Source organism: Zootoca vivipara, chromosome 10 (genome assembly GCF_963506605.1).
Source record: "Zootoca vivipara chromosome 10, rZooViv1.1, whole genome shotgun sequence".
Lineage (NCBI taxonomy): Eukaryota > Metazoa > Chordata > Lepidosauria > Squamata > Lacertidae > Zootoca > Zootoca vivipara.
The window spans coordinates 42955926-42978371 of record NC_083285.1 but is presented as its reverse complement, the minus strand read 5'-3'; the positions used below and the strand labels follow the sequence as shown (position 1 = coordinate 42978371).

General features: G+C 43.8%; 1 protein-coding gene and 1 long non-coding RNA gene across 7 annotated transcripts in view; one reads left to right on the top strand and one right to left on the bottom strand.

Annotated features, from left to right (window-relative positions):
• Positions 1–11950, top strand: part of MGAT3 (beta-1,4-mannosyl-glycoprotein 4-beta-N-acetylglucosaminyltransferase) — a 49067-nt gene extending 37117 nt beyond the window's left edge. For 5 of the 6 annotated variants that reach the window (XM_035127160.2, XM_060279821.1, XM_035127157.2 and 2 more), the window contains one exon: positions 4037–11950. In XM_035127160.2, the coding sequence (XP_034983051.1) occupies positions 4038–5543 (1506 nt within the window). In that variant the 5' untranslated portion in view covers position 4037 and the 3' untranslated portion in view covers positions 5544–11950. Of the gene's footprint in view, positions 1–2885; positions 3553–4036 lie in introns of those variants that run through there. The other variant, XM_035127161.2, reaches the window with a different exon arrangement.
• On the bottom strand, positions 1423–22394 carry LOC132592767 (uncharacterized). The gene is made up of 2 exons (XR_009558277.1): positions 22182–22394; positions 1423–1530 (listed from the first exon to the last, which is right to left on the bottom strand). It is a non-coding gene; the product is annotated as an uncharacterized LOC132592767 (long non-coding RNA).
• Positions 22395–22446: the final 52 nt, after the last annotated feature.

Sequence of the window (22446 nt, the reverse complement as noted above, 5' to 3'; positions counted from 1 at the left end):
GGAAGGAGAAGACCTCTCACCCCCACAAGTGATATAGGACCCAGTAGAAGCTCTGGTGTAACTCTTATTTGCCAGATTGTCTGCTGTTCCCAAAGCCCTTTGAACTATGAACCAGAGCAAGTAGGAAGGTGCCTCTAAATTGGGCAGATTACGTGGCACTCCCAACAGATGGATGCCAACAACATTAATTCAGAGTTTCATATGGGCTACACATAAAATGAAGAGATATGCTGATTAAACAAAGAAATCTCTGAATAAAATGTTTCAGTGACATTTAAAATAAAAATATGTTGCTAGAATAACCAGTAGATGTCTAGCCAAGCTTTTATTCATACAATATAACTTCATTCCTAAGCACACATAGTGGGAAGTAAACTCTATTGAATTTACTGCATAGGATTACATACATAGGATTGTCCTGTTACCCTATAACAGAAGTTTATATTTTAAAAATCATGAACTGGGCCATGGGGACCCAGTTTCTAGATATACAGTAGATAGGATGGTCACTCCACTGGTAGGTTAAGAATCAAGTGACCACTTCTTGGATCAATTTTTCAGTGACAGAGCTACAGTGATTCAGAAACTTCCACTGGTGCAGAATTCAACAGTCAGGTTGCTCATGGAGGCAAGATGGTTTGAGTCAATGCATGTATTTCATTGACATACAACCACCGATGCACAGGTCATTTTGGACCCGGAAGAGGGCAGAACAGGCTTATGTGCCTGACGTGTGTGGATGTCCAAAAATGCAACCCCTGTGCAAATGGAGAGTTGCCTGCATTATACCGATCCTGGCCTGACTGCACTGGCTGCCAGTTAGTTTCTGGGCCCAATTCAAAGTGAACTGAGCTGGACCCCGCGCTCATAATCTGAGGCCCTTCTTAAGGTGCTTCCTGCATGAGAGGTTTGGAGGGTGGCAACATGAGAACAGGTATTTTCTACTGCAGTGGCTCGCTGTTTGTGGAATGCTCTCCCCAGGGATATTCGCCTGTCGCCTTCTTCAGGCACCAGGCAAAAGCATTTCTAACATTCTGTTTTGTTAAGTGTTTGTGGGGGCGGGGAAGGTTATTGGTTTGTTTCTATTCTTGTTTTTATTATGTATTTTGTGTTCTCATTTTGTATTTTTGATCTTTGGATGAAGTGAGGTATACACATTTAATAAATAAAAAATAATAACAACAACAACTTAAAATCCAATATTATGAATATCATTTAGAGTCTTGAAGCGTCCCAGGTGTACTGAACTAGTTTTGTGGGTTTTGTTCCATCTTCAGCTGCATCCTGCAAACATTACCAAAAATAGAAAGTAAGGCCTTTTTTACCTTCCAATTACTGATAAGCATCCTTAAACTAGCCTTGATGTCCTTCACATTAATTGTCTTTTCTGCATTGCAGCTGGCCTGCAATTTTTGCAAACAGTAGTTCTTGCAAATAGCGGTTTCTGCAAGTGTGGTGACATCTGAAACGGGCTCTTCTTTTGCACGAGCTGTTCTTGTCCTTTCAAAGATAGAATTTTCTCTCTGACACCTAGAAGAACAGTATCAACCTTACTGCAGTCCCCAGCAGCAAAAGCAGTACCCTAGATTTTAAACTTTTATCCCATTTTAAAACTGAAAAAGAAGCAGCTCGCAAAATGGGGGAGGGATGGGGTAACTGTGCCCCTAAAGAACCAGGTGCGCAGCTTGGAAGTCGTTTGGGACTCAGAGCTGTCTATGGAGGCACAGGTCAATTCTGTGTCCAGGGCAGCTGTCTACCAGCTTCACTTGGTATGCTGGCTGAGACCCTATCTGCCTGCACATTATAGGGTACTGGGAGATACTCTAGTTATCTCCCACTTGGACTACTGCAATGCACTCTATGTGGGGCTACCTTTGAAGGTGACTCAGAAACTACAACTAGTCCAGAATGTGGCTGCCAGATTGGTGACTGGGAGCGGCCACCAGGACCATATAACACCGGTCCTAAAATGTCTACATTTGCTCCCGGTATGTTTCCAAGCACAATTCAAAGTGTTGGTGCTGACCTTTAAAGCCCTAAATGGCTATGGCCTTGTATACCTGAAGGAGTGTCTTCACCCCCATCGTTCAGCCCAGACACTGAGATCCAGGTTTGAGTGTCTGAAGAAGGTATCTGAAGAAGAATGCATGCACACGAAAGTTCATACCAAAATAAAAACTTAGTTGGTCTTTAAGGTGCTACTGAAGGAATTTTTTTAGAGTACAAAAGAGTACATATGGGGGAATGCAGACCTTAAAACTACTTAGATCTCAAGTTTTTTAAAGTGTTGCAAAGATCAGAACCAGCACTTGGAGCTGAACCTAGAAACAGGAAGCCAATGCAGATTATGAAAAGTTTAAGAAACAGCACCTACTTGGTATCACAAATTAATAACCAGGCGGGTAGCATTTTATATCAGTTTACATTTTCCATTGCTTTTCAGGGCCATTGTTGTGTAAGTCATGTCCCAGAAGTCAAATCTTGATATGATTAAACCATGAATAATCACATCCAGGTCAAAATGGCAGCATAGCAATCCCTAGATATCATTTCAGATAATTTGTTTTGGTATCTGCCCCCAACAGCTAAAAGCTTTAGTTGAGCTATAGACTGCCTTTCATTACAAGACCTTTTTAGCAGTGCACTTAGAATCATAGAATCATAGAATCATAGAGTTGGAAGAGACCACAAGGGCCATCCAGTCCAACCCCCTGCCAAGCAGGAAACACCATCAAAGCATTCCTGACAGATGGCTGTCAAGCCTCTGCTTAAAGACCTCCAAAGAAGGAGACTCCACCACACTCCTTGGCAGCAAATTCCACTCCCGAACAGCTCTTACTGTCAGAAAGTTCTTCCTAATGTTTAGGTGGAATTTTCTTAAAAAAGAAAAAAAATATACTTCTTAAAAAAGAAAATATATACAATTGAAAACATTTCACTGCACTGCAAGACATGAAGTTCCTACCTCTGCTGTTCTTTCTCCCCCTGCCCAGAACTACTTGATTCACTCACACACATGAATATCCTTATAATTGTTGGGACAAAGGCTGATCCCCCTCAGCTAGATAAAACAGAAACAGCAGCTAATTGTGAGACGCAATCTTAGCCAGATAAACTGCATCAGAATAAGACAAAAGGTCAGGAAAACATTATCTACACAGATTGACAGCAACCAGATAAAATACCTATCAAAGGGCAAAGACAAATGAGTTCAGGATTGATTTTCCTTCCAGTTGCTCATAATGCCAAATAGCAGTATAACAAAATGAGTAGGTAACATCCTATTCTCATTCCTTTCTCACTCCTGCTTCTCTTGTCAGTAGGGCTGAGCACAAAGAACTAGGCTCCTTGTGAGCTAAGCCGAGCCTACACTGAGCTTGAACTAAAAGCGAAGCCTGCTATTTGTTTATGAATGGACTTTCCTGCCAGCTAGGTGTGCATTGTGGTCTTTGTTAAGGCAGAACTTTATATAAGCTTTGCCCTGTTCTGGAAACGGAGCTAAGCCCAGGTTTCTGGGTTGTGGTTCCCTGATAGAGGAGAGCTGCAAGAACTGTAAGTTTCTACAGAATTATTATCTCCCCTAGGATTGATTTCATGAGCTGTACATTTCTACAGGATTGTTGGGACTTAGTTCATGCCATGTAGTGAGTGCCCTTTGCTGAACCTTTGTTGCTTAAATCTGTGAGGAGGAAAACCGCCTAACCCTGGTTATGCTTCCCATCCTGCAACATTTTAACTGTGGTGCAGTTAAGTAATTTTAGACTCTGGACTTAATAGTCTTATGGAGGGCTCCATCTTTAGATCGTAAACGTGTATTCCTTCCCTTTCTTCAAAATGTGGTGAGCCAGCTCTCGTGCGTTAGGGGGACCTCTAGCTCATTCTCCTGAGTGGGGTGGGGGTGGGGGCTCGGATTCTGCCCCCGATGGCAACTGCTGCCTTTTACCCAACCAATGATTAAACAATCTCTGTGGGCTAGGAAATATTTAACCCAACTTCTCTCTTTCTCTCCCTTTGTCTTCCCTCCTTCCCATTCCAGGATGAAGATGAGACGCCACAAACTCTTTTTGACTCTGTGCATGGCTGGTCTTTGCCTCATCTCTTTCCTTCACTTCCTGAAGGCCCTCTCCTATGTCACATTCCCCAGGGAGCTAGCGTCGCTTAGCCCCAACCTGGTCTCCAACTTCTTCTGGAACAATGCACCCGTCACCCCTCAGGTCAGCCCTGAGCCCGGGGGCCCTGAGCTCCTCCGAACGCCACTGTACTCCCACTCACCTCTGCTCCAGCCCCTCTCCCCAAGCAGAGCTGGCGAAGAGCTGCATAGAGCTGAGTTTGTGCTGCCTGAAGACACGGCGGAATACTTTGTGCATACCAAAGCTGGTGGTGTCTGCTTCAAACCAGGAACCAAGGTGTTGGAAAAGCCACTAGCGGGCCGGCCAGAGGAGAAAATAGACGGAGCTGCTTCTGGGCGGACAGGCCGGAAACCTCTGAGCACCAATGGGACAAAGCGGCGCAAGTGGGTGGAGTGTGTGTGCCTGCCTGGCTGGCATGGGCCTAGCTGTGGGGTGCCCACTGTGGTCCAGTACTCGAACCTCCCCACTAAAGACCGGCTGACCCCACGGGAGGTTCCTCGGAGAGTCATTAATGCCATCAACGTCAACCACGAATTTGACCTCTTGGACGTGCGTTTCCATGAGCTGGGCGATGTGGTAGATGCCTTTGTGGTCTGTGAGTCCAACTTCACCGCATATGGTGAGCCACGCCCCCTCAAGTTCCGCGAGATGCTGCTCAATGGCTCCTTTGACTACATCCGCCACAAGATGCTCTATGTCTTCCTGGATCACTTCCCCCCAGGTGGGCGCCAGGATGGTTGGATTGCCGATGACTACCTGCGCACTTTCCTGACTCGGGATGGCATCTCCCGCTTCCGCAATCTGCGGCCTGATGATGTTTTCATAATTGACGACGCCGACGAGATCCCAGCCCGCGATGGCGTGCTCTTCCTCAAACTCTACGATGGCTGGACAGAGCCCTTTGCTTTCCACATGCGCAAATCCCTCTATGGATTCTTCTGGAAGCAGCCCGGCACCCTGGAAGTGGTTTCTGGTTGCACGGTGGGGATGCTCCAAACTGTTTACGCCACAGATGGGATTCGCCTGCGCCGGAGGGAGTACTACACCATGCCAGGCTTTCGGCAGTATGAAAACAGCACAGGTCACATCCTGGTGCAGTGGTCGCTGGGTAGCCCGCTCCATTTTGCTGGCTGGCACTGCTCTTGGTGCTTTACACCAGAAGGAATCTACTTCAAACTGGTGTCAGCCCAGAATGGGGATTTCCCCCGCTGGGGTGACTACGAGGACAAGCGGGACCTTAACTATATCCGGGAGCTAATTCGGACTGGCGGGTGGTTTGATGGCACCACCCAAGAGTATCCTGCTGCGGACCCCAAAGAACAAATGTATGCCCCCAAATATCTGTTGAAGAACTACCAGCGGTTTAGTTACTTATTGGAGAACCCTTACCAGAAAGCAGAGGGGGCTGGGTGAGGGGAGTGGGGCTTGCATGGGACTTTATGGAAAAAGGGGGAAGTGGGGTACGTCTTTTGTTTTTCTTCCTCCCCTCCCCACCCACTCCTCTTGGAGAAGTGTGTGTTCTCTCCAGCCTCTGTTTGCCCCATCCCAGAAAATATACTTGGGTGTGTCTGGGTGTGGAGGAGATTGCAAACCATGTAAACAAGGACCAGAGGATGTAGGAACTGGCCCTGAGAACCAGCAGGAGGTACAGCTCCTTCACCTCTCTTGTGGGATGGAAGAAAACTCTTAAGACAGGTAGCGCCTCTCTGTGTGACATGGAGATGAGAAGGAGCACACAGCTGGATGTGTGAGAGTGCAGAAGCCTCGAGTCTTTGTTGTTTAGGTGGGCGTGATGTCATGCTCCATTGCTAAAAGCCAATGTTCATCTGAGTCATTTGAAACCAATGGATGTCCAATTAAGTTCCACTCTCCTAGCATATTGCCACTTGTTCAGCCCATAGAGGTTATGGACATATGTCAGGGTAGATGTGTGGACTCTTCTTGTCTTGGTCGTTTTCAAGAGCATGTGGTGATGTTTGGCCAAAAAGCACCCTGTCCCTGGATACAATGCTCTTTCTTTGGAGCCAGAACAGGTGGGTGGCAGCTTCACTAGGAAATGGGTGTATAAGTGTGAAAGAATTTTTGTAGGTGACTCCAGGAGTCATGTCTGTCTAGGATATGTATATTTTGCCACCTGTGTTTGTTACATTTGAGTGTGGGTGTGCACACAAACTGGGAGCACGGTAGCACCAAAGAACTCTGCTTTCCACCTGATAATGATGAACATTCAGGGAAAAACTCTCTGCAAATTGGCAGGCTATGGAGGTCGAAAAGCTGTCTGGTTTTGCTCATTAAATGGATGGTTTTGGTAACCAGTCTCTAATGTGGAAGGAACATGACAGGAGGGCTGTAGCCCACAGACTTGCAAGGGGAATACCCACTGAGGTCCTACTTTCCCTCTTCCATGACAACAAAATGTGTTGTTTACATTTTCAATTAAAACAGTGTGCATGTCATGCTTAGAGTTGCTTTTAAGGAAAGGGGATATTAGGATGCTAAAGCTACAGTGCACATCCTACTACCTCTGGAACAGGAGAGGTGTAAAGGTACTTGGCTCTATGATGCCACCATTTTGAAGACAGTGCTATATTGGAAGTCTAGCATTTGCACGCCTATAATGTGCTTTGCATAGGCAAGTAGAGGGGACAGGGTGTGTGGCGGATGAGGCTGATGTAAGAGCCCAACATTTAGATCTGGGTGCCAAGCATTTAAGTATTCCATTTACGGTGTGCATCCTTTCTCCTTTGTTGAAGAGGCTCCAGTATGTCTCTTTTAACTAACGATATGGAGTCAGGGTGAAATGTATTGTAAACCCCATGTTATGTTTGCTGCTAAGGAAATATATTAAACAGTGAGCTACTATGCTAACTGCAAAAAAAATGGGTGATGTGTGTGCAGCAATAGGAGGGTGCACACAGGTTCCTTGCCACTGGAACAGTGTGTTCCTCTGATGTGTGGTGTGTGTGTGTGTGTTTTTCTCTTTCTCATTCCCTTTGTCTTTCCTGCCCTTCAAATGCCTTATTCCTGATCCCTATAAGAGACACAGAAAGTGCTGTGTCTTGCTTTATAGTTTTCCATTGGCATCACTCCTAATGCTTTGTCTCCATGATGCGCTCAGCCAGTTCATGCTCTACCATTTTCATGTGATGAAATCCCTCTGCATTGACTTCTTCTTTTTTGGTGCAGCTGCTGGTCTTGTGAATGCTTGGATAGCTCAAGATGATTACACCTCTTCTAGTGGCAAACTTTCTGGCCTGTGGGTTTGAGCCAAGGGGTGGTGGGAGAAGTGCTTCAGCCAGTTGCAGGATGGCTCCTTGTACCAACCCGAGTCATCTTGCATTTAGCTGTGCCATGTAAAAATGGTTGTATGAATGAACCTTTATGCCTTTAAAATGAAGGAAATTCCGGTCTAAAGCTGAGCTCACTTGAAGCCCCTTTTCTTTTTGTTGGATGGGTGAATGGATTGGCTGGTGCTGCCAACCTAACTCTGTGCACCACTCTTAAGGCAATGCTAAATTTTGTACATGGTTCCTTTCTCTGTTGAAACATTAGACCACCCTCCTCCAACCTGGTGCCTTTCAAGTATTGTTGGATTCAAACTCCCATCATCCCTGACCATTGGCCATGCTGGCTGGGGCTGATTGGAATTATAGTCCAAAACATCTTGAGGCCACCATGTTGGGGAAGGTGGCACTAAAATGACCCATGGAATGGGCTGTTTGCTTTTTCTATGAGAAGATCTTCATTGGGCTAAAGGAGAGGGATCCTGAACCATACTGGGTACAGCGGGCACAGTGGGGTGTAGAGTTGATGGAGCAGATCTCAAGCGGCTATTCCAAAATGAATGTGCAGCAATAGCAAAGGAGCTGCTGGTGACTAATGGAGGTTAGTTAAGCACCATAGGTTCCCAGTACTGCCATACAAAGGCCCACTACACAGAGGGAATAGTTTTCTTTTCAGTCTTGGGAGGAAATGGGAATCTAGGCTTTGACCTTCAGCTCTTATGACCCAGCCTGCCTAACACAATTGTTGCAGTATGTTCCTTCACTACTGATGTGTGTTGAGAGGCAAGGGAGAGGGAGGGGGGAGAGATGTGCTCCAACCCTTGGGACATGGAGAATGTGCGCTTTGGTTGTGCTGCAGTGCTTGGTTGTAAGCCTGCAGCGTATTGGGACGAAATTCCAGAAAAATAGCCCATCAAGAAATAACCAAGGGGATGACTTCACATATCTTCAGCACTGTGCTGCTTTCCTGCAAACCGAGCTCCTTTCTCCAATCCAGCTCGCTGTTCATTTCAGTCCTTGCACTTGCTCTACAGGGCATGCTTTGTGCACATCTAGGGCTTTCACAATTACAGCTCATGAATTCGTAATACTCCCATCACTGCTGTCTCTAGGCTCCATCTGTCACTGAAAAACACACACAGACAGCGAGGCTGTTCCTAGCCCTGTTATACTTTCCGCAACTCTCCCCCTTCCTTGGGGGTGGGGGGGTTCCCCCCCCTGTTGTGTGCAAGGAACAGATCCCATTGTAATTGGATAAGTTAGCGCTGAATTCCTTTGGGACACTGAAAGAACTCTTTGTTCTGGTCCCCTCTTTGACTGCACCAAAGTGAAACTTGAAACTGACCTCTTGGGTTGGGGATAGGGGAAGAAAAGGAGAATTTACAGTAAAAGCTTTGCTTTTTAAAAAATAGGACTGCCTTTTGCATATGATGGGTGGTTTTTTAAAAACATTTCCAGTTTAAGAACCCTCTATTTAATTATTTATTATGTAGTGGGAACAGAGTCCCACATTAAGGAACTTTGCACTAATAGAAAAGCCTTTGGACTTCTGCATTCCGGTTGGGGGTGGGGGTGGCCAACAGTGGCTAAAGGAGAAACAACTTTGGGGAAATATCTTGGTAAGCCAGTAATTTAGGCACCTAATTTTACCCCTTGACTTGCAGAGTCAATGGAAAATGAGTAAGTCAAATATTACGGTAAATGTATATGCAACAGGTAGAAGAGGAGAGCTCTGAGATGAGTGAAGAACCTGCCCTAATGGAAGAACCTTTAGGCACAATTGTAGAGGGACCGATGTAGAAAAATCAGGGTGTGCACACCCTCCATCTTGTAACAAGGCTGTATCCAGCTGGTACCACATAGAGAATCTGAGATCCTTTCACATCCTTACAAAGGTAATTAAGGGTTCGTCCCCACTTCCGCTTGTCCCCCTGCTTTCTGGCCAGAGGTCTGAGTGATTTTGCTGATTGCGGTTTGTTCCGATTCAGCACTAAACTATGGGTTTTCCCATGAGAAAACAGTGGGGCAAACAGAAGTGTGGATGAGCCCTTGGTGTGGTTGGTGGGCAAAGCCAGCCTCATTTTGGAGTGTGTCAGTGGCTGCATACTAACGAGGAGCTGCTGCTATGCAAGTAGATATTTAGTGCCTGCCCCTCCGTCAGTTTAATGTATACACAGAATTTGTGTTCAGCATTGCAGCTGCAGTGACGTCGTGTCTTAACTGTATTGGTGAGTGTTTGGAAAGAACTTTGATTTTTAGAATAATTCATGCCACTTCAAATGGGCAAAGGGTGGGCTGGCTTAAAAGTATTAGCAGAGTTCTTTCCTGCTACGCAGAAAGGTTTGGAGCAGTCTTTGTTATAGTGCTGCATAATGCTACTTGCAAGTGTACCAATAGTACTATAACCATCATGATGCACTATCCTCATGAATGCCAGCATATAACTCCTAGCAGAGCTAGCTTGAGTCTCCTCTCTCCATGAATAGCTGGAGGAAGTTGAGGAGTATATCTTTCCCATTTTCCCCACAACAAACCCACCTTGCTTATCCCTAGTAGACCTCCAGAAGTATTGTCATGGCCAGCGACAGCAACTATGGCCAGTATCTGTGGAGACAGTGCCCACTTTGTAGACAGGATTTAGAGGATAACTTCCCATTTGTTCAGAGAAGCCCTATCTCCCATAGTGCCACATTCCACTGTCTTCAAACCTGATTTGTACAAAATGAGGTTGTGAAATTGGTCTTTGACTCTACCTCTTTTTAAGTTGCAAGGTGTGTGTGGTGGTGGTGGTGGGGATTGAATGTTTTTCCTTATTTGAAAACAAAACTAACTTCCCTGTGTGTGGGAAAGAAGATGTGAGGGAGAAGAATTATAGCCACCCTAGACTTTTCCATGATTTGTATGCTTTGTGTCTCTAGGGATTCCTACCCATCCTCAACAATGAGATAGCACTCTGCTATGAGATCCCATAGCTACAGTATGAAACTGTCCAGGAACAGTTTCCCCATCTTATCTGCTCTTTACATGAACTAAGCCAGGCATCCCCAAACTTTGGCCCTCCAGATGTTTTGGACTACAATTCCCATCTTCCCCAACCACTGGTCCTGTTAGCTAGGGATCATGGGAGTTGTAGGCCAAAACATCTGGAGGGCCGCAGTTTGGGGATGCCTGAACTAAGCATTAGAGAACAGCTCCTTTGACCTACTTGTAAGCATCTTTTCACCTTTTCACCCCTTGACCAATACAGGCAGCAACTTATGTGACTGGTTATCAATTTGTACTAATTCTTACTCATATTCATATGTTCTCTGTGACCTCGGGGGGGGGGGGGCTACTTCACACCTTATCCAGTTACAAGGGACAAAGTTGGCACTGCGCAGAGAGCTGGATAGGGTGTTCTTTTTAGTTTTGTGTATCTGTATGGAAGAGATATTTTCTCTCTGCTTTGTAGCTCCTTGTCTTCCCGATACTGTCATTAAGACTGGGTATTCAACTGCTGAAAAAGGAAAACTGGAAGATTCATAACTTCTTTTCTATAGCAGGCACATAAGGATGTTCTGAATCATTTCTGGTGAAACTACGGCGTTTTCCTTGCAAATTTAGAGCTCAGACTTGAACTACCGTTCATTTTCACTCGTTGCCTGCTCCTAGGCAGTTGCCAAACTTCATTTCTCTGTCTGTCCTCTACTGGTGGAGATCCGGAGTAATCGTGGAAGTAGTCACACTCTGGATTGGATTGGAAGGGACAAGGTGCCATGGCTTTATAGACCTTAAACGGAATGGTTTGAAAAAAAGGAATGGTACTCCACTCGACTTTTGGAGCACTTTTCAAACTCTGAAGGATCTTAAAAAGGGAAAATATGGAGTTGATGAGTTTTGTTGGGGGGAAGAGGGGGAGGCATTAAGGGCCATAACCACACTATAAAAATAGGGTTGGGAAATCAGTGGCCCTCCACATGATGTTGGAGTCAACCACCAGCCACCCCAGTCAGCATGGCCAATGGTCTGGGGTGATGGCAGTGGTAGTCTAATAACATCTGGAAGGCTATGACTTTGCCACCCCTGCCATAAAAAAGCAAGAGAAAATTTTGATACAGAACTCTCTCATAGGTGGGGGTGGGAGGGAACAAGGCTGGTAAATTAGCCTAAAAGAGATATGAAGAAGAACCTGCAACAAGGGTACACACCACTATCCAGTATGATTCCTGAGGGAACAATTGAGCAGTATTCTGCCATGGAAAGTCCTGAAAATAGCTCATTTCTTAAAGAAAAGATACAGGATCTCTCATCCCAGCACAAAGAAATAGCTTTTGTGCCCCCTGTTGGCTAAGGAATACATGGGACTTGCCAAATAAGTTGAAGAAGCCCTTTAAAGTCTAATTTATAAATACCAATTATTAATAATTTTTTTGTAAGAAAAAAAATCAAAGTGCACATTCTGAAATCATTTTCTCTGTAAATGGTTGGATTTCATTTCACCCTTAAAGGGATGTTTAAAGGAAGAAATAAAACAAATTACAAACCATGAAAGGTAAATGAGCATGTGTGGTAGTTTTATTTCCAATTGAAACTGGAAGATGTTTGTGGAAAAGGAGAGGGGAGCTTGCTTGTTTCCTTCAGCTTAGAACTGACTGTTTGTATATTCCTTCCCTTTAGCCTGAAAGCACAATTGCCCAGTCAACTGAGGAAGCCTATGGACAGTTAAAGATATTTTGTGTTTTCTCCATAGCAGGATATAGCAAAGTATGTAGCCACTTTCAACCTCATGATTCCCAACTGGATATATATATGTATACCCCTCCCCTGAATATTCCACACAGAATTGTCAGACAAACAGGAATGAAAGATTTGGTGCCATGCACCCATCTCAACTGCCTCTGATAGGAGAAGGAGCAAATAAGACATTAATACAAAATATGTGCTAATAAATGACATATGACTACAATATATACACAGCAGATGGATGAATTAGTGAATTATTGCACAGTCTTTAGTTAAAAGTTCAGTTAGTCATTGGAGGCTTACTTAACAGCAGTATGTAGCAACATTTTTCCTTCCCTCTGCAAATAATCCACCTGTGGTAAATGCCTGCTTATTTGTTAGGACCCATTCATTGCCAACATACCATACGTTCCTTCCTCTTTCTCCCTTCAATCCCTGGATCAGTTTTACAACTATTTATATACAATTAAAATTAACTGAGTGAACAAACATCTTCCTCCGCACCATGTACCTCTAAATCAAATCTCAGGTCAACTAAAGCACACAAAACTGTTTACATAGGTTATTAATGAGAGAGAGAAGGATTAGGAAGCACCTACATACCGGTAGATCAACCTATTCAAGCAAACTTCAGTTAACAGACAATAGGTGATCTTGCATGAACTCCCTCTTATAACAATACTATGCCATGTTTTCTGCTCCCCGACACTACTTCATAGTATGAACTGCCCAGTGTCCTGCATGGAGCAATTTACTCACTTCTAGAAATGAGAACATGGGTTCAATTCCCCTTCATGTAGGATTGCAAATGTTGTTAGTTTATCTTTTGCTATGCGTAGCAAGTAGCAGTGCTCTCTGAACCACGTCTGCTCAGAAGTACACCCTATTGAATACAGTGAGGTTAGGATTTCAATCTAATACAACTAGGTGAGGAAATGTTGGTGTGTACAGATGATTCAATCATAGATACCTGCTATGGGTACAAAGCCTAGGTAGGGGCTGGGCGAGACTGTTGCCTGACAAGAGCCACTGCCAGTCTGTGTAGTCAGTAATCAGCTAGGTGGACCAATTGACTCTCTTGGTATAAGTCAGATTCCTATGTTCCTAAATGCAGCTTAAAGTTACTCCACTGATGGAGGAAAAGAGCAGTGACAAAAGAGGAACAGTGTGAAACTTTTGGTCCAGACAATAGATCTTATCCCCAGAGAACTGAACGTTCACATTTTCTCTTTGCTTCCTGCTTTTGCAAAGCTTTTGATTATATGGCTCACTGTCTCAGCTCCAGGTTTGTAGGTAACAACTTCAGAGAAAGGGATTTGGTGCCATTATTAAACCTGTAAATATTCAGCCTGATAATAGCAGCCCTGCTTCTGTGGCAAACTTTGCAAGTTGGGATCTTAATTGCATCTTTAAACTTTTGCACTGTGCAATCACTCCTTTATGAAATAAAATAAGCTCAATATTTTACACTCCACAGAAATGATTTCAATATTGCTTGGGCATTTAGGGAAAGTGTTTTAAAAAATCATAGGTTTCAATTCCATGCTGTATGACAGCCAAAGTGGTTATTACTACCCGACTTATGATAACACTCTAGGAGCTGATAAAGCAAGTAAGACTGAACTGGCTTACTACTGAAGTCACCAGTGCCTTTAGCCTATTTTGATCCTCCTGAGACAGCATATCACAAAGCATTCTCAGTGTAGCATAAGGAAGGAGGCGCTCCCATCTTCCTATCCCTCCCACCATTGAGGAGGGAGGCTAATGCCATTTGTTTCTGGAAGCGCTGGTGAGCTCAAATACATCCAACAAGGAGGTTGCAACAGGGATAGTTTTGGCATGGCATCCAAAGGAAAACATCTCCAAGACAAAGGTAACAAGTAACCTGGCTGTTTTGGAGTGGTGATTGTTGTGCTACCTACACTGAACCTACTGGTTCACATACTGCAGGGATGGGCATTGTCCTTTTGTGGACTGAGGATGATTTGACACACCTGAGCCTCACCAGCAACTGTCTGAAAGTGCTCGTACTGCTCTGTTAAGACGTCTGATGCCAGACCAGTGCTCCTTCCACCCTGGACCTCTGTTTATCACAAAGGAACAATTTCAGCAAATGTTTATTCAAAAGGTCTGGTTTCATGCATAAAACCTCCCATCTGGTAGTGCCATTACTGCATGCACAAGTTTCCAACACCATGTACAAAAAGAATTCTTAGAGCCAGTGGGAGGAAGCTTGCTTGTTCCTTCTGGATTCCAAAGAATCAGACGGAAACTGTCTTATATATAGTTGCTCATTAGGGGCTCTCCTTGCTAGGTAGCACGGCACACATTCTTCAAATAAAAATGAAATAAATAGGCATATGTTGTATTTCTGGAGTTGTACAAAACATCTATTGATCGGATGCATTCAGAAAATGGAAACAAACCCTCTAAAAATAGCTACGCCCATTGCTTTAAAATGTATACGCCACAGCTCTCTCAGCCAAGAGAATCTCTGTGGCATATATAAAGCTGTATTAGGGCTTACCTCTGAGCCAGTCAATAAAGTGCAAAATGAGAAGAAGCCCACGCACTGGCATGCTTAAATATTTTGCAGCCCAGCAATGGGATTACTTAAGGGTCTGAAGTTAAGCACATGCCCAAATGCTTTGGGTTGTACACTGTTGGGAACATTATGATCTGAAGAACTAAATATAACTTTATATTGCAATCTAAAGAGCTGGAAAGATTGTGTCAATAAAGCAAAGCCCTCCAAGTTTGTGGGATTTCCATACACTCTGCTTAGTAAAATTCTGAGTAGAGAAATTATTTTTAGTCACTTCCTCCCACCTCCCCTGCTCTTCTGCTAATGGCTACAGCTACAGTTCCAGATAACAAAATGTTTTCAGCAATAGTCCTAACGGTTTATTTTACCTAATCATGGTGCTTTCGATTCCAGGCAATTCACTCTGAGAAGCAAGCCACAGCTCACCAATGACAGGTTGTTCTTAAGCAGTTCCAAGCACAGATCCCAGATGGTTTCAGACAAAGAGGAAAGCAATCACTGCTGCAGTGCATTCCTATGCACATACTTAGTAGGAAGAAAGTCCCATAGGACCTCAGAGAGTAAACATGCTTAGGAATGGGCTGTGTATGATGTGTTTAAGTGTACATATACCGTACATTAGTGCCGTAAGGCCGAGCTCTTCAATCTTCCTCATCTCCTCTCCCAGCTACACTGCACATTGAGAACAGGGGTGGTTAGCAAAGAAGGAAAGGGAATGTGATCTGTTGTCTGATTGGTGGAGGGAGATTCTGGAGCTCGGGGCAAAGATAGTTGGGTCAGACTAGCGGGAAGAATGGTAGCTGCAGGACTTGTTGAGGGATGGAAGGCAAAGAAGGTAGTGCTTGTGCTTCAAGTTCATTTTGTGAATACTTCAATTATGTGGCTCAAAAGCTAATAAACGTTGCCACCCCTACTTAAGAGCATAAGAAGAGCCTAACAGACTTGGGACACAGACCCATGACACAAATTTGCTAATAAAACAATTGCATACAGAAATTTATATGTATAGATGCTTCTGGGAAAATCAAGATGATGGGGGGGTTGGGGGGGTCTCATCAACACTCTGCTTTGCCATGTGCTCAGCCACTTTGTAAGCAAAGAAAAAGAAGTTTTTAAAAGAAGGTGAAAGGGGAAGGTAATAGGGGCTTGGTACAGAAGATCTGGCCCCCCTGAAACACTTCTTAGCAGTGCATCTGAGGAACACTAAGGAACCAAGTCTGCCTTAACAATTGCTGTGCATCTTCCCACCATCTTCCAGCAAGCAGGATTCTCAGCTCTAAACCAGTGCAATGCAATCAGAAAAGGATTTTTTCATTATTTGCAAACTGTTTTTAATGGAGGCAGATCAATGGCAGCTAGTAAACATGACACCTTACCATTTGTAAGATTGTTGTTTTCAAGCAATTGGAAAAGAAAACCTAGACAAGCTACATACAAGGCATAACAAATCTCCAGCGGAAACCTTAAGCTGCCAGTGCTGCCAACAAATGTTACTAGCACATTGAAATCCCATTCAGCACAAGCTCAAAAACAGTTAGTGCATTTTTGCCTCCTAATCAACATACCAGAAGAGAACATTCAACTTCTGGTTCTATCCCAACCAAAGTAGCAAGCACTCCCTTAGCTGCAATGTGGTAGAGGAGCTGCGTCAGTCAAAACCCTCCACTGGCACTAACTCACACTACTGGCCTGTAAATGCAGATTTGAACCAGTCCCTGCATAGCACCACACCCAGGCTTTAGTACTCTCGCCACAGCCACACCAGTAGAGGAGACAACTCGGTCCCAAATAAAGGAATGATACAAAAATACCACACCAAATTCTAAAAAAATATCTAGGAACCCATGACAAGGAAAAGTGATATTGTTGCTGAATATATGATTTGGTATTGAGATAACCAAATGCTCTGTTTATGTATGTCTGGTAAAATTACCCTGGGCCATAATTTGGCTGTTGTGTCATGTTTGTGAATGATGAAGAGCTTAGCTTCCAAAACTATGACAATTGCCTAAAACTTGCTTTAATAATATTTTAAACTGGCCTTCTTGTTTTCAACATGATCACAAAACAGGTGTGTGTAAGGGAACAATTTGAGTTGTGGGGTTGCTGTTTTGTCCCACTCGAATCACTCCTGCCCACCTTTCACTACTTTTGTTTTGCTCTGTTCCTAGGATGTACTATTATTGTATTTGTGCCTACACACTTTTTCTTATATGAAAGAAAAAGTTCCCAGGAAGAATATAAGAGCAAACATTTCCAGCCTGTGATATTGATTCACAATGGGCAAAATGGAGACTTTTGGGGTACAATACCCATTGCCATTCAGTTTTAACATTTAAGTAATAACCAGGTATTGCACAAACATTATATTTAGTTGACGCATATAAGGCTTGCACAATAGGTCTTGTGCAAAACCTCCTTATTAGTATTCTTTTAAAAAAAAGCCCACTACTGTATATACAGTATGTAGATTACAGTCTATGAGACAATCTGTCACGCTTACTGTGTAAATGAGAGAATGGCTCCTCTGAACCTGATGTGCTTTTAGTAAGCATCAATCTGTAAAAATGGGTGCTTTTCATCTGGTATTAGGCTGCAGGAAACAAAATGGCTAGGATGTGCCCAGATAAGGAGTAAAGGGAAGTGTGGGTGTGATGATAGAGTAGCCCCTGAAACATTTCCAAAATATGACAAACCCATTCACCCCAAACAATACTAATCAGCTTCCACAGGAGCAGTGACTGCAGATGTATAATGAGTTGTTTTTATTAGCTGGAGTAAGGGGAAATCCAGATTAAGTGTCAAAAAAGGGGGGTATTGGCATTTTGATGACATCATAATGGAGATGCTCTGAAAAACATGTGTTAGCTTTGGACAGTACATTGAGGAAGTCTCTCATTTCTAACGACAGAAACAACCTGCACAAAATTCCTTTACAAATCATGTTGCACAGAGCTCAGGTTTTCAGGTAAAAAACAAAAGCAAAGGTTGCTCATCACTACCAGTTTTCAGCAATGTGCAGTTGGAAGCAAGTATTCAACACACTCTTGGCTTTGCATTTGCCTCCTTAAACAACCTTGAGAAGACATCCTAGAACACACTATAGAATCCTGATGTGTAACAGGTTTCGTTCAAGTGAATCCACATGGAAAGGATTCCCTGGATGTAGGACATTTGAAATCTTCACTAAGCCCCTGAAAAATGCTTCTGCATAGACAGTGCCATTTTTCTAGAAAGAGAGATGCTGAAACTCACCATGAGCACCTCCCTTGTTCTCTTAGAATGGCAATGGCGCCCACCTGAGAGGTGTCGGAACCGAGTTCTGGCTGAAAAAAGCCCTGGAAATCATAATGATTGCATGGTTCCTCCGTCTTATATGCATTAATTGGAATTATGGACCTCAGTGAAAATTACTCCCAAGCATCCAATTATGAGGAATATGTACGTTCTCATGAATATTGGATATTTCTGTGGGAAGGATGCTTTCTGCAGTGTCCACATACTCCTTATGTACCTACGCATTCCCCAGTTTTCCCCACAAATATATTATGCTCAAAATAGTTTTGCAAGACCATACCAGATTTTTCATAGGCCTGCTCTCTAGAAAGGAAGTTTAGACAGTTTAGACACAGACACACCCTGGAAAGTGATGGTGTAGGCCCTTCTCCGTTAACAACAAAAAAAGTCAGGAGCAGAGTAGGATACACATTCTTCTTAAAAGAGAGTGATCCATAAATCCCATTGACTCTGCAGTTTAACCCTGGTGAGAATATCCAAGTTTAAAGTTCATTATACAGAACTGTTTGCATGTGCATTAAGCCTTTTAAACAAGCTTAGGGCAGAAAGTGAACCATATTGCCACCCTCCAGATTTGAAGCAATGCAGCCACCAATGCAGGTTGTAATTCCTGTTCCATGGGAAAACATACACTGCAAAAGAGCAGGAGGATTTACTACCCCCCATTTTGTTCTTTTTAATCACCCCTAAGCCATAAATGTCTCGGCAACCTCTTCTTCTATCCAGGCTCATGGACTCGGACAGGTCCACGAAGTCCAGCAACCAAGTCCACAATGCTTTGCTCTTCCCACAGAAGTGGAAGGAGTTTATTTGTAGCACTTATAGTGCTGCTGACCTTCCCACAATTTCCAATCAGAAATGCTATTCTCAAGAATAGTGCGTCAGCAATGAGCTTTCAAGAAAACAACCAGAAGGCGGCACCATTGAGCTGAGCTGAGCATGAGGGATGGGAGGAGGACAGTCAGCTCTTGCGCATAACGGGAGCCTTCCATGCTATTTTTTCCTATATCTGTGGTCTAGTCCTTCTCTAGAAGATCACGATCATTTACAAAGCAACAGTGCTCCTTGAGCACCACTTGCAGACTCTAATTGCTGTTGGCAGAACCCTCTGTATGTGGGGCAAAACCGATGGAAACGCATAGGGATTAATGTAACAACGGAATTAAAGTAGGCTGGATTAGGGTCTCTGTTTTGCTGCTGCTGCTTTGAAATTGTACCCTCTATCAAAAACAAACACACAAAATAAATAAACAAGGGTTACCTCCCCCCTCCCCCAGGCAGTGCTTCATATTCCACCCCACCCCCCACTCTGCAATGCTGGTGTACATTTAAATGCCTCACAGCAAGCACCAATTCAATAGCAAGAGATGCACGTGGGGAGGGGGAAGCTGCTCCCATTGCATTTCTACCTGTTAGTTATGTTTTAAGGCAGGGGCAGACACTCCTTTTTTAAAGGTGAGCAGTAAGTGAGTGGGTCAAGTCAGAGTTGATGCCCGGCTGTTCTTTTGTTGCTTTGTTATTGGCTTTTTTGTGGATTTTATTTATTTATTTAAATGTCAATTGTACTTGTTTAATTGTGGCAATTTTATAACCCACCCAGGGACCATTTGGTGAAGGGTGGGCTATAAGTATAGACAATAATAAATAAGCTTTTGGGTCTATGGACCACAATAAAGCGCTCTCTCTCGCGCGCGCGCTCTGTGTGTGTGTGTGAATAAATAAAAATAAAAACCTGCTTCAATTTTCATCCTAACTACTTCATATTAGAATTCCCAAACCTATGCAGTTCTACTTAGATGTAACCCACACTGAGTTTGATGGGGTTACACACAGATAAGAATATACACAGGATTTGTTTTTAGCTCGAAGGATCAATACAGCTATTGTTTGGGAATGAAAGTGGAAGTAATTACATTTTGATTTCAGTATGCTTTACAGCACATACACACAGCAGAGGCCTACCAATTTGTTCTTGGGCAGCTGGGGAGAAAATGAACAGCACAATTCTAACCATGCCTACTGAGAAGTAAGACCTAGGACTGAAAGCTTATTTTTCCCAAGCCATCCAACTAGAAAAGGTTTAAAACATCAGTTCATTTTTTAATCAAATATAATACTACGTATCATGGGGCCATGCATGACATAACACAATTTTAGAGAGAGTAGTCATGGTGAAGCTTTCCACATAATTGTATATCCACACAGGAAAAAGCTTTAACCTGTTGAATTTCTCCCTGCCATACAGCTGGTTAAATACACAAGAACCCCTCTCTCCCAAATGTCAACCCTAAACCAAAGCCTCAGTTGCCATCCATTACCCACTTACCTGGGAGTAACTCCCATTAAACACAAAGATACTTCTGGGTAGAAATATATACCATTGTTAACTATGCAGTGAATTCTTAATGAGTGCCTGGTCTTTAATTCCTGCAAAACAGGAGCTGTGTCTAAGCTTCTTTGCAAAGTTTTGACATTTGGCTTTTGGGAAGAAGAGGGATTCTTTAACATTCACCCACACTTACTGTGTACAGTACTATGATTTGCAGAAAGAAACTTCTAGGGACTACCCAATGTCAGGTGAACCCAGCCCAAGAAAGATGCATCCTGGTTGCTGGGAAAAGGACGTAAAATACCAAATTCTAGGGAGTAGGAAATAAGCAAAATCAGTAAACAGGAGGATAATCCAGCAGCTCTTTAGGACCTCAGAAATGTCTATCTATCCAAACCAACTCACTTATAAATCATAGCTCTGACTTCATTCATTGGTTAAAAACACTGACAAGCAAGAGCAACCAAGAGGCTACAACTGCATTGCCCAAGTCAACAAAGCAATGTAGATAGACCAAAAGGCCAACTGCTTTTATCCTCGATCAGGAACATAGCCAAAGAAAGACATGATGGGGAGATCCAGAAAGGGAAGGCTTGGAAGAGTAATTGCATCCTCCATAGTCTTCTGAAACAGGAGCAAAGGGGGCCACTATAAAGGGTAGCAGAGCTATTTATTTATTGCATTCAAAGCCCAGCTTGTTCTCCAAGGAGCTCATTGTACATGGTCCTCCTCATCCTCTACTAATCTCCACAATAGGTAAGGTAAAAGGTAAAGGACCCCTGGATGGTTAAGTCCAGTCAAAGGCGACTATAGAGTTGTGACACTCATCTCGATAATCCTGTGAGGTAAATTTAAACTGAGAAGAAGTGGCTGGCCCAAGGTCACCCACTGAGCTACATAGCCAAATGGGCATTTGAACCCTGGTCTCCCATGTCCTAGTCTGACACTAACCACTATACCACACAGTAAGGTTACCAGACGTCCCCGTTTCCCGGGGACAGTCCCCGGATTTACAAATCAGTCCCCTGACAAAATCCATCCATTACGACTGAAGTTGAAAAGTGTTCCGGGATTCATTGAAAAAAAATCTGGTAACCTTACCACACAGGAGGAGTTCTGGGCAGGAGGACCATTTCCAACAGCTCTACTCTTACGAATGAGCAAAACTGCAACCCATTTTCCTAGGAGGAAATCCCACTGAATTCCTTGGGATTTATTCCTGCTGGGTGGACACAGCTACTACCGTACTGCAGCCTTTTTTTAGTCATGCCTAAGAACTGACGTGGGTGGCGCTGTGGGTTAAACCACAGAGCCTAGGGCTTGCTGATCAGAAGGTCGGCGGTTCGAATCCCCGCGACGGGGTGAGCTCCCGTTGCTCGGTCCCAACTCCTGCCAACCTAGCAGTTCGAAAGCACGTCAAGTGCAAATAGATAAATAGGAACCGCTACAGCGGGAAGGTAAACGGCATTTCCGTGTGCTGCTCTGGTTCACCAGAAACGGCTTTGTCATGCTGGCCACATGACCTGGAAGCTGTAAGCCGGCTCCCTCGGCCAATAATGCAAGATGAGCACCGCAACCCCAGAGTCGGTCACGACTGGACCTAATGGTCAGGCCGGGGTCCCTTTACCTTTACCTAAGAATTGACCAACTGGAAAAAAATGAGACTCCCAAGTTACTACTACCTGAAGTGTGGATTTCAATAGGCCTACTCTAAGAATAAATCTGCACCCAAGCCCATAGCTGCCAAGTTTTCCCTTTTCTCGCGAGGAAGCGTATTCAGCATAAGGGAAAATCCCTTAAAAAAGGGGATAACTTGGCAGCTATGCCCAAGCCTTGCCATAGAGAACTCTTTATTTATAAACAATGCAACTTACACACGTCGAATGCCTAAATTTAACTCCGTTGCTTAGCTCGTTGCTTCGCACATCACCTTAAAAAACAGTGCCTTTAATCAAAGCATCCACGACGCAGAGGCTCTATATGCAAACAGCCCAGCAGGGGCGCAGCCTCCTTCAATGAGCAAAATATAATACTTTTAGAGTGCACTGCAGAGTATTATTATTTCCGAGCGCTGGAAGGGGGTTGGTCGGTTTTGTTTTTAGCCCTGTTCTGCTTCATTTGAATCCTTTTCCATCGATG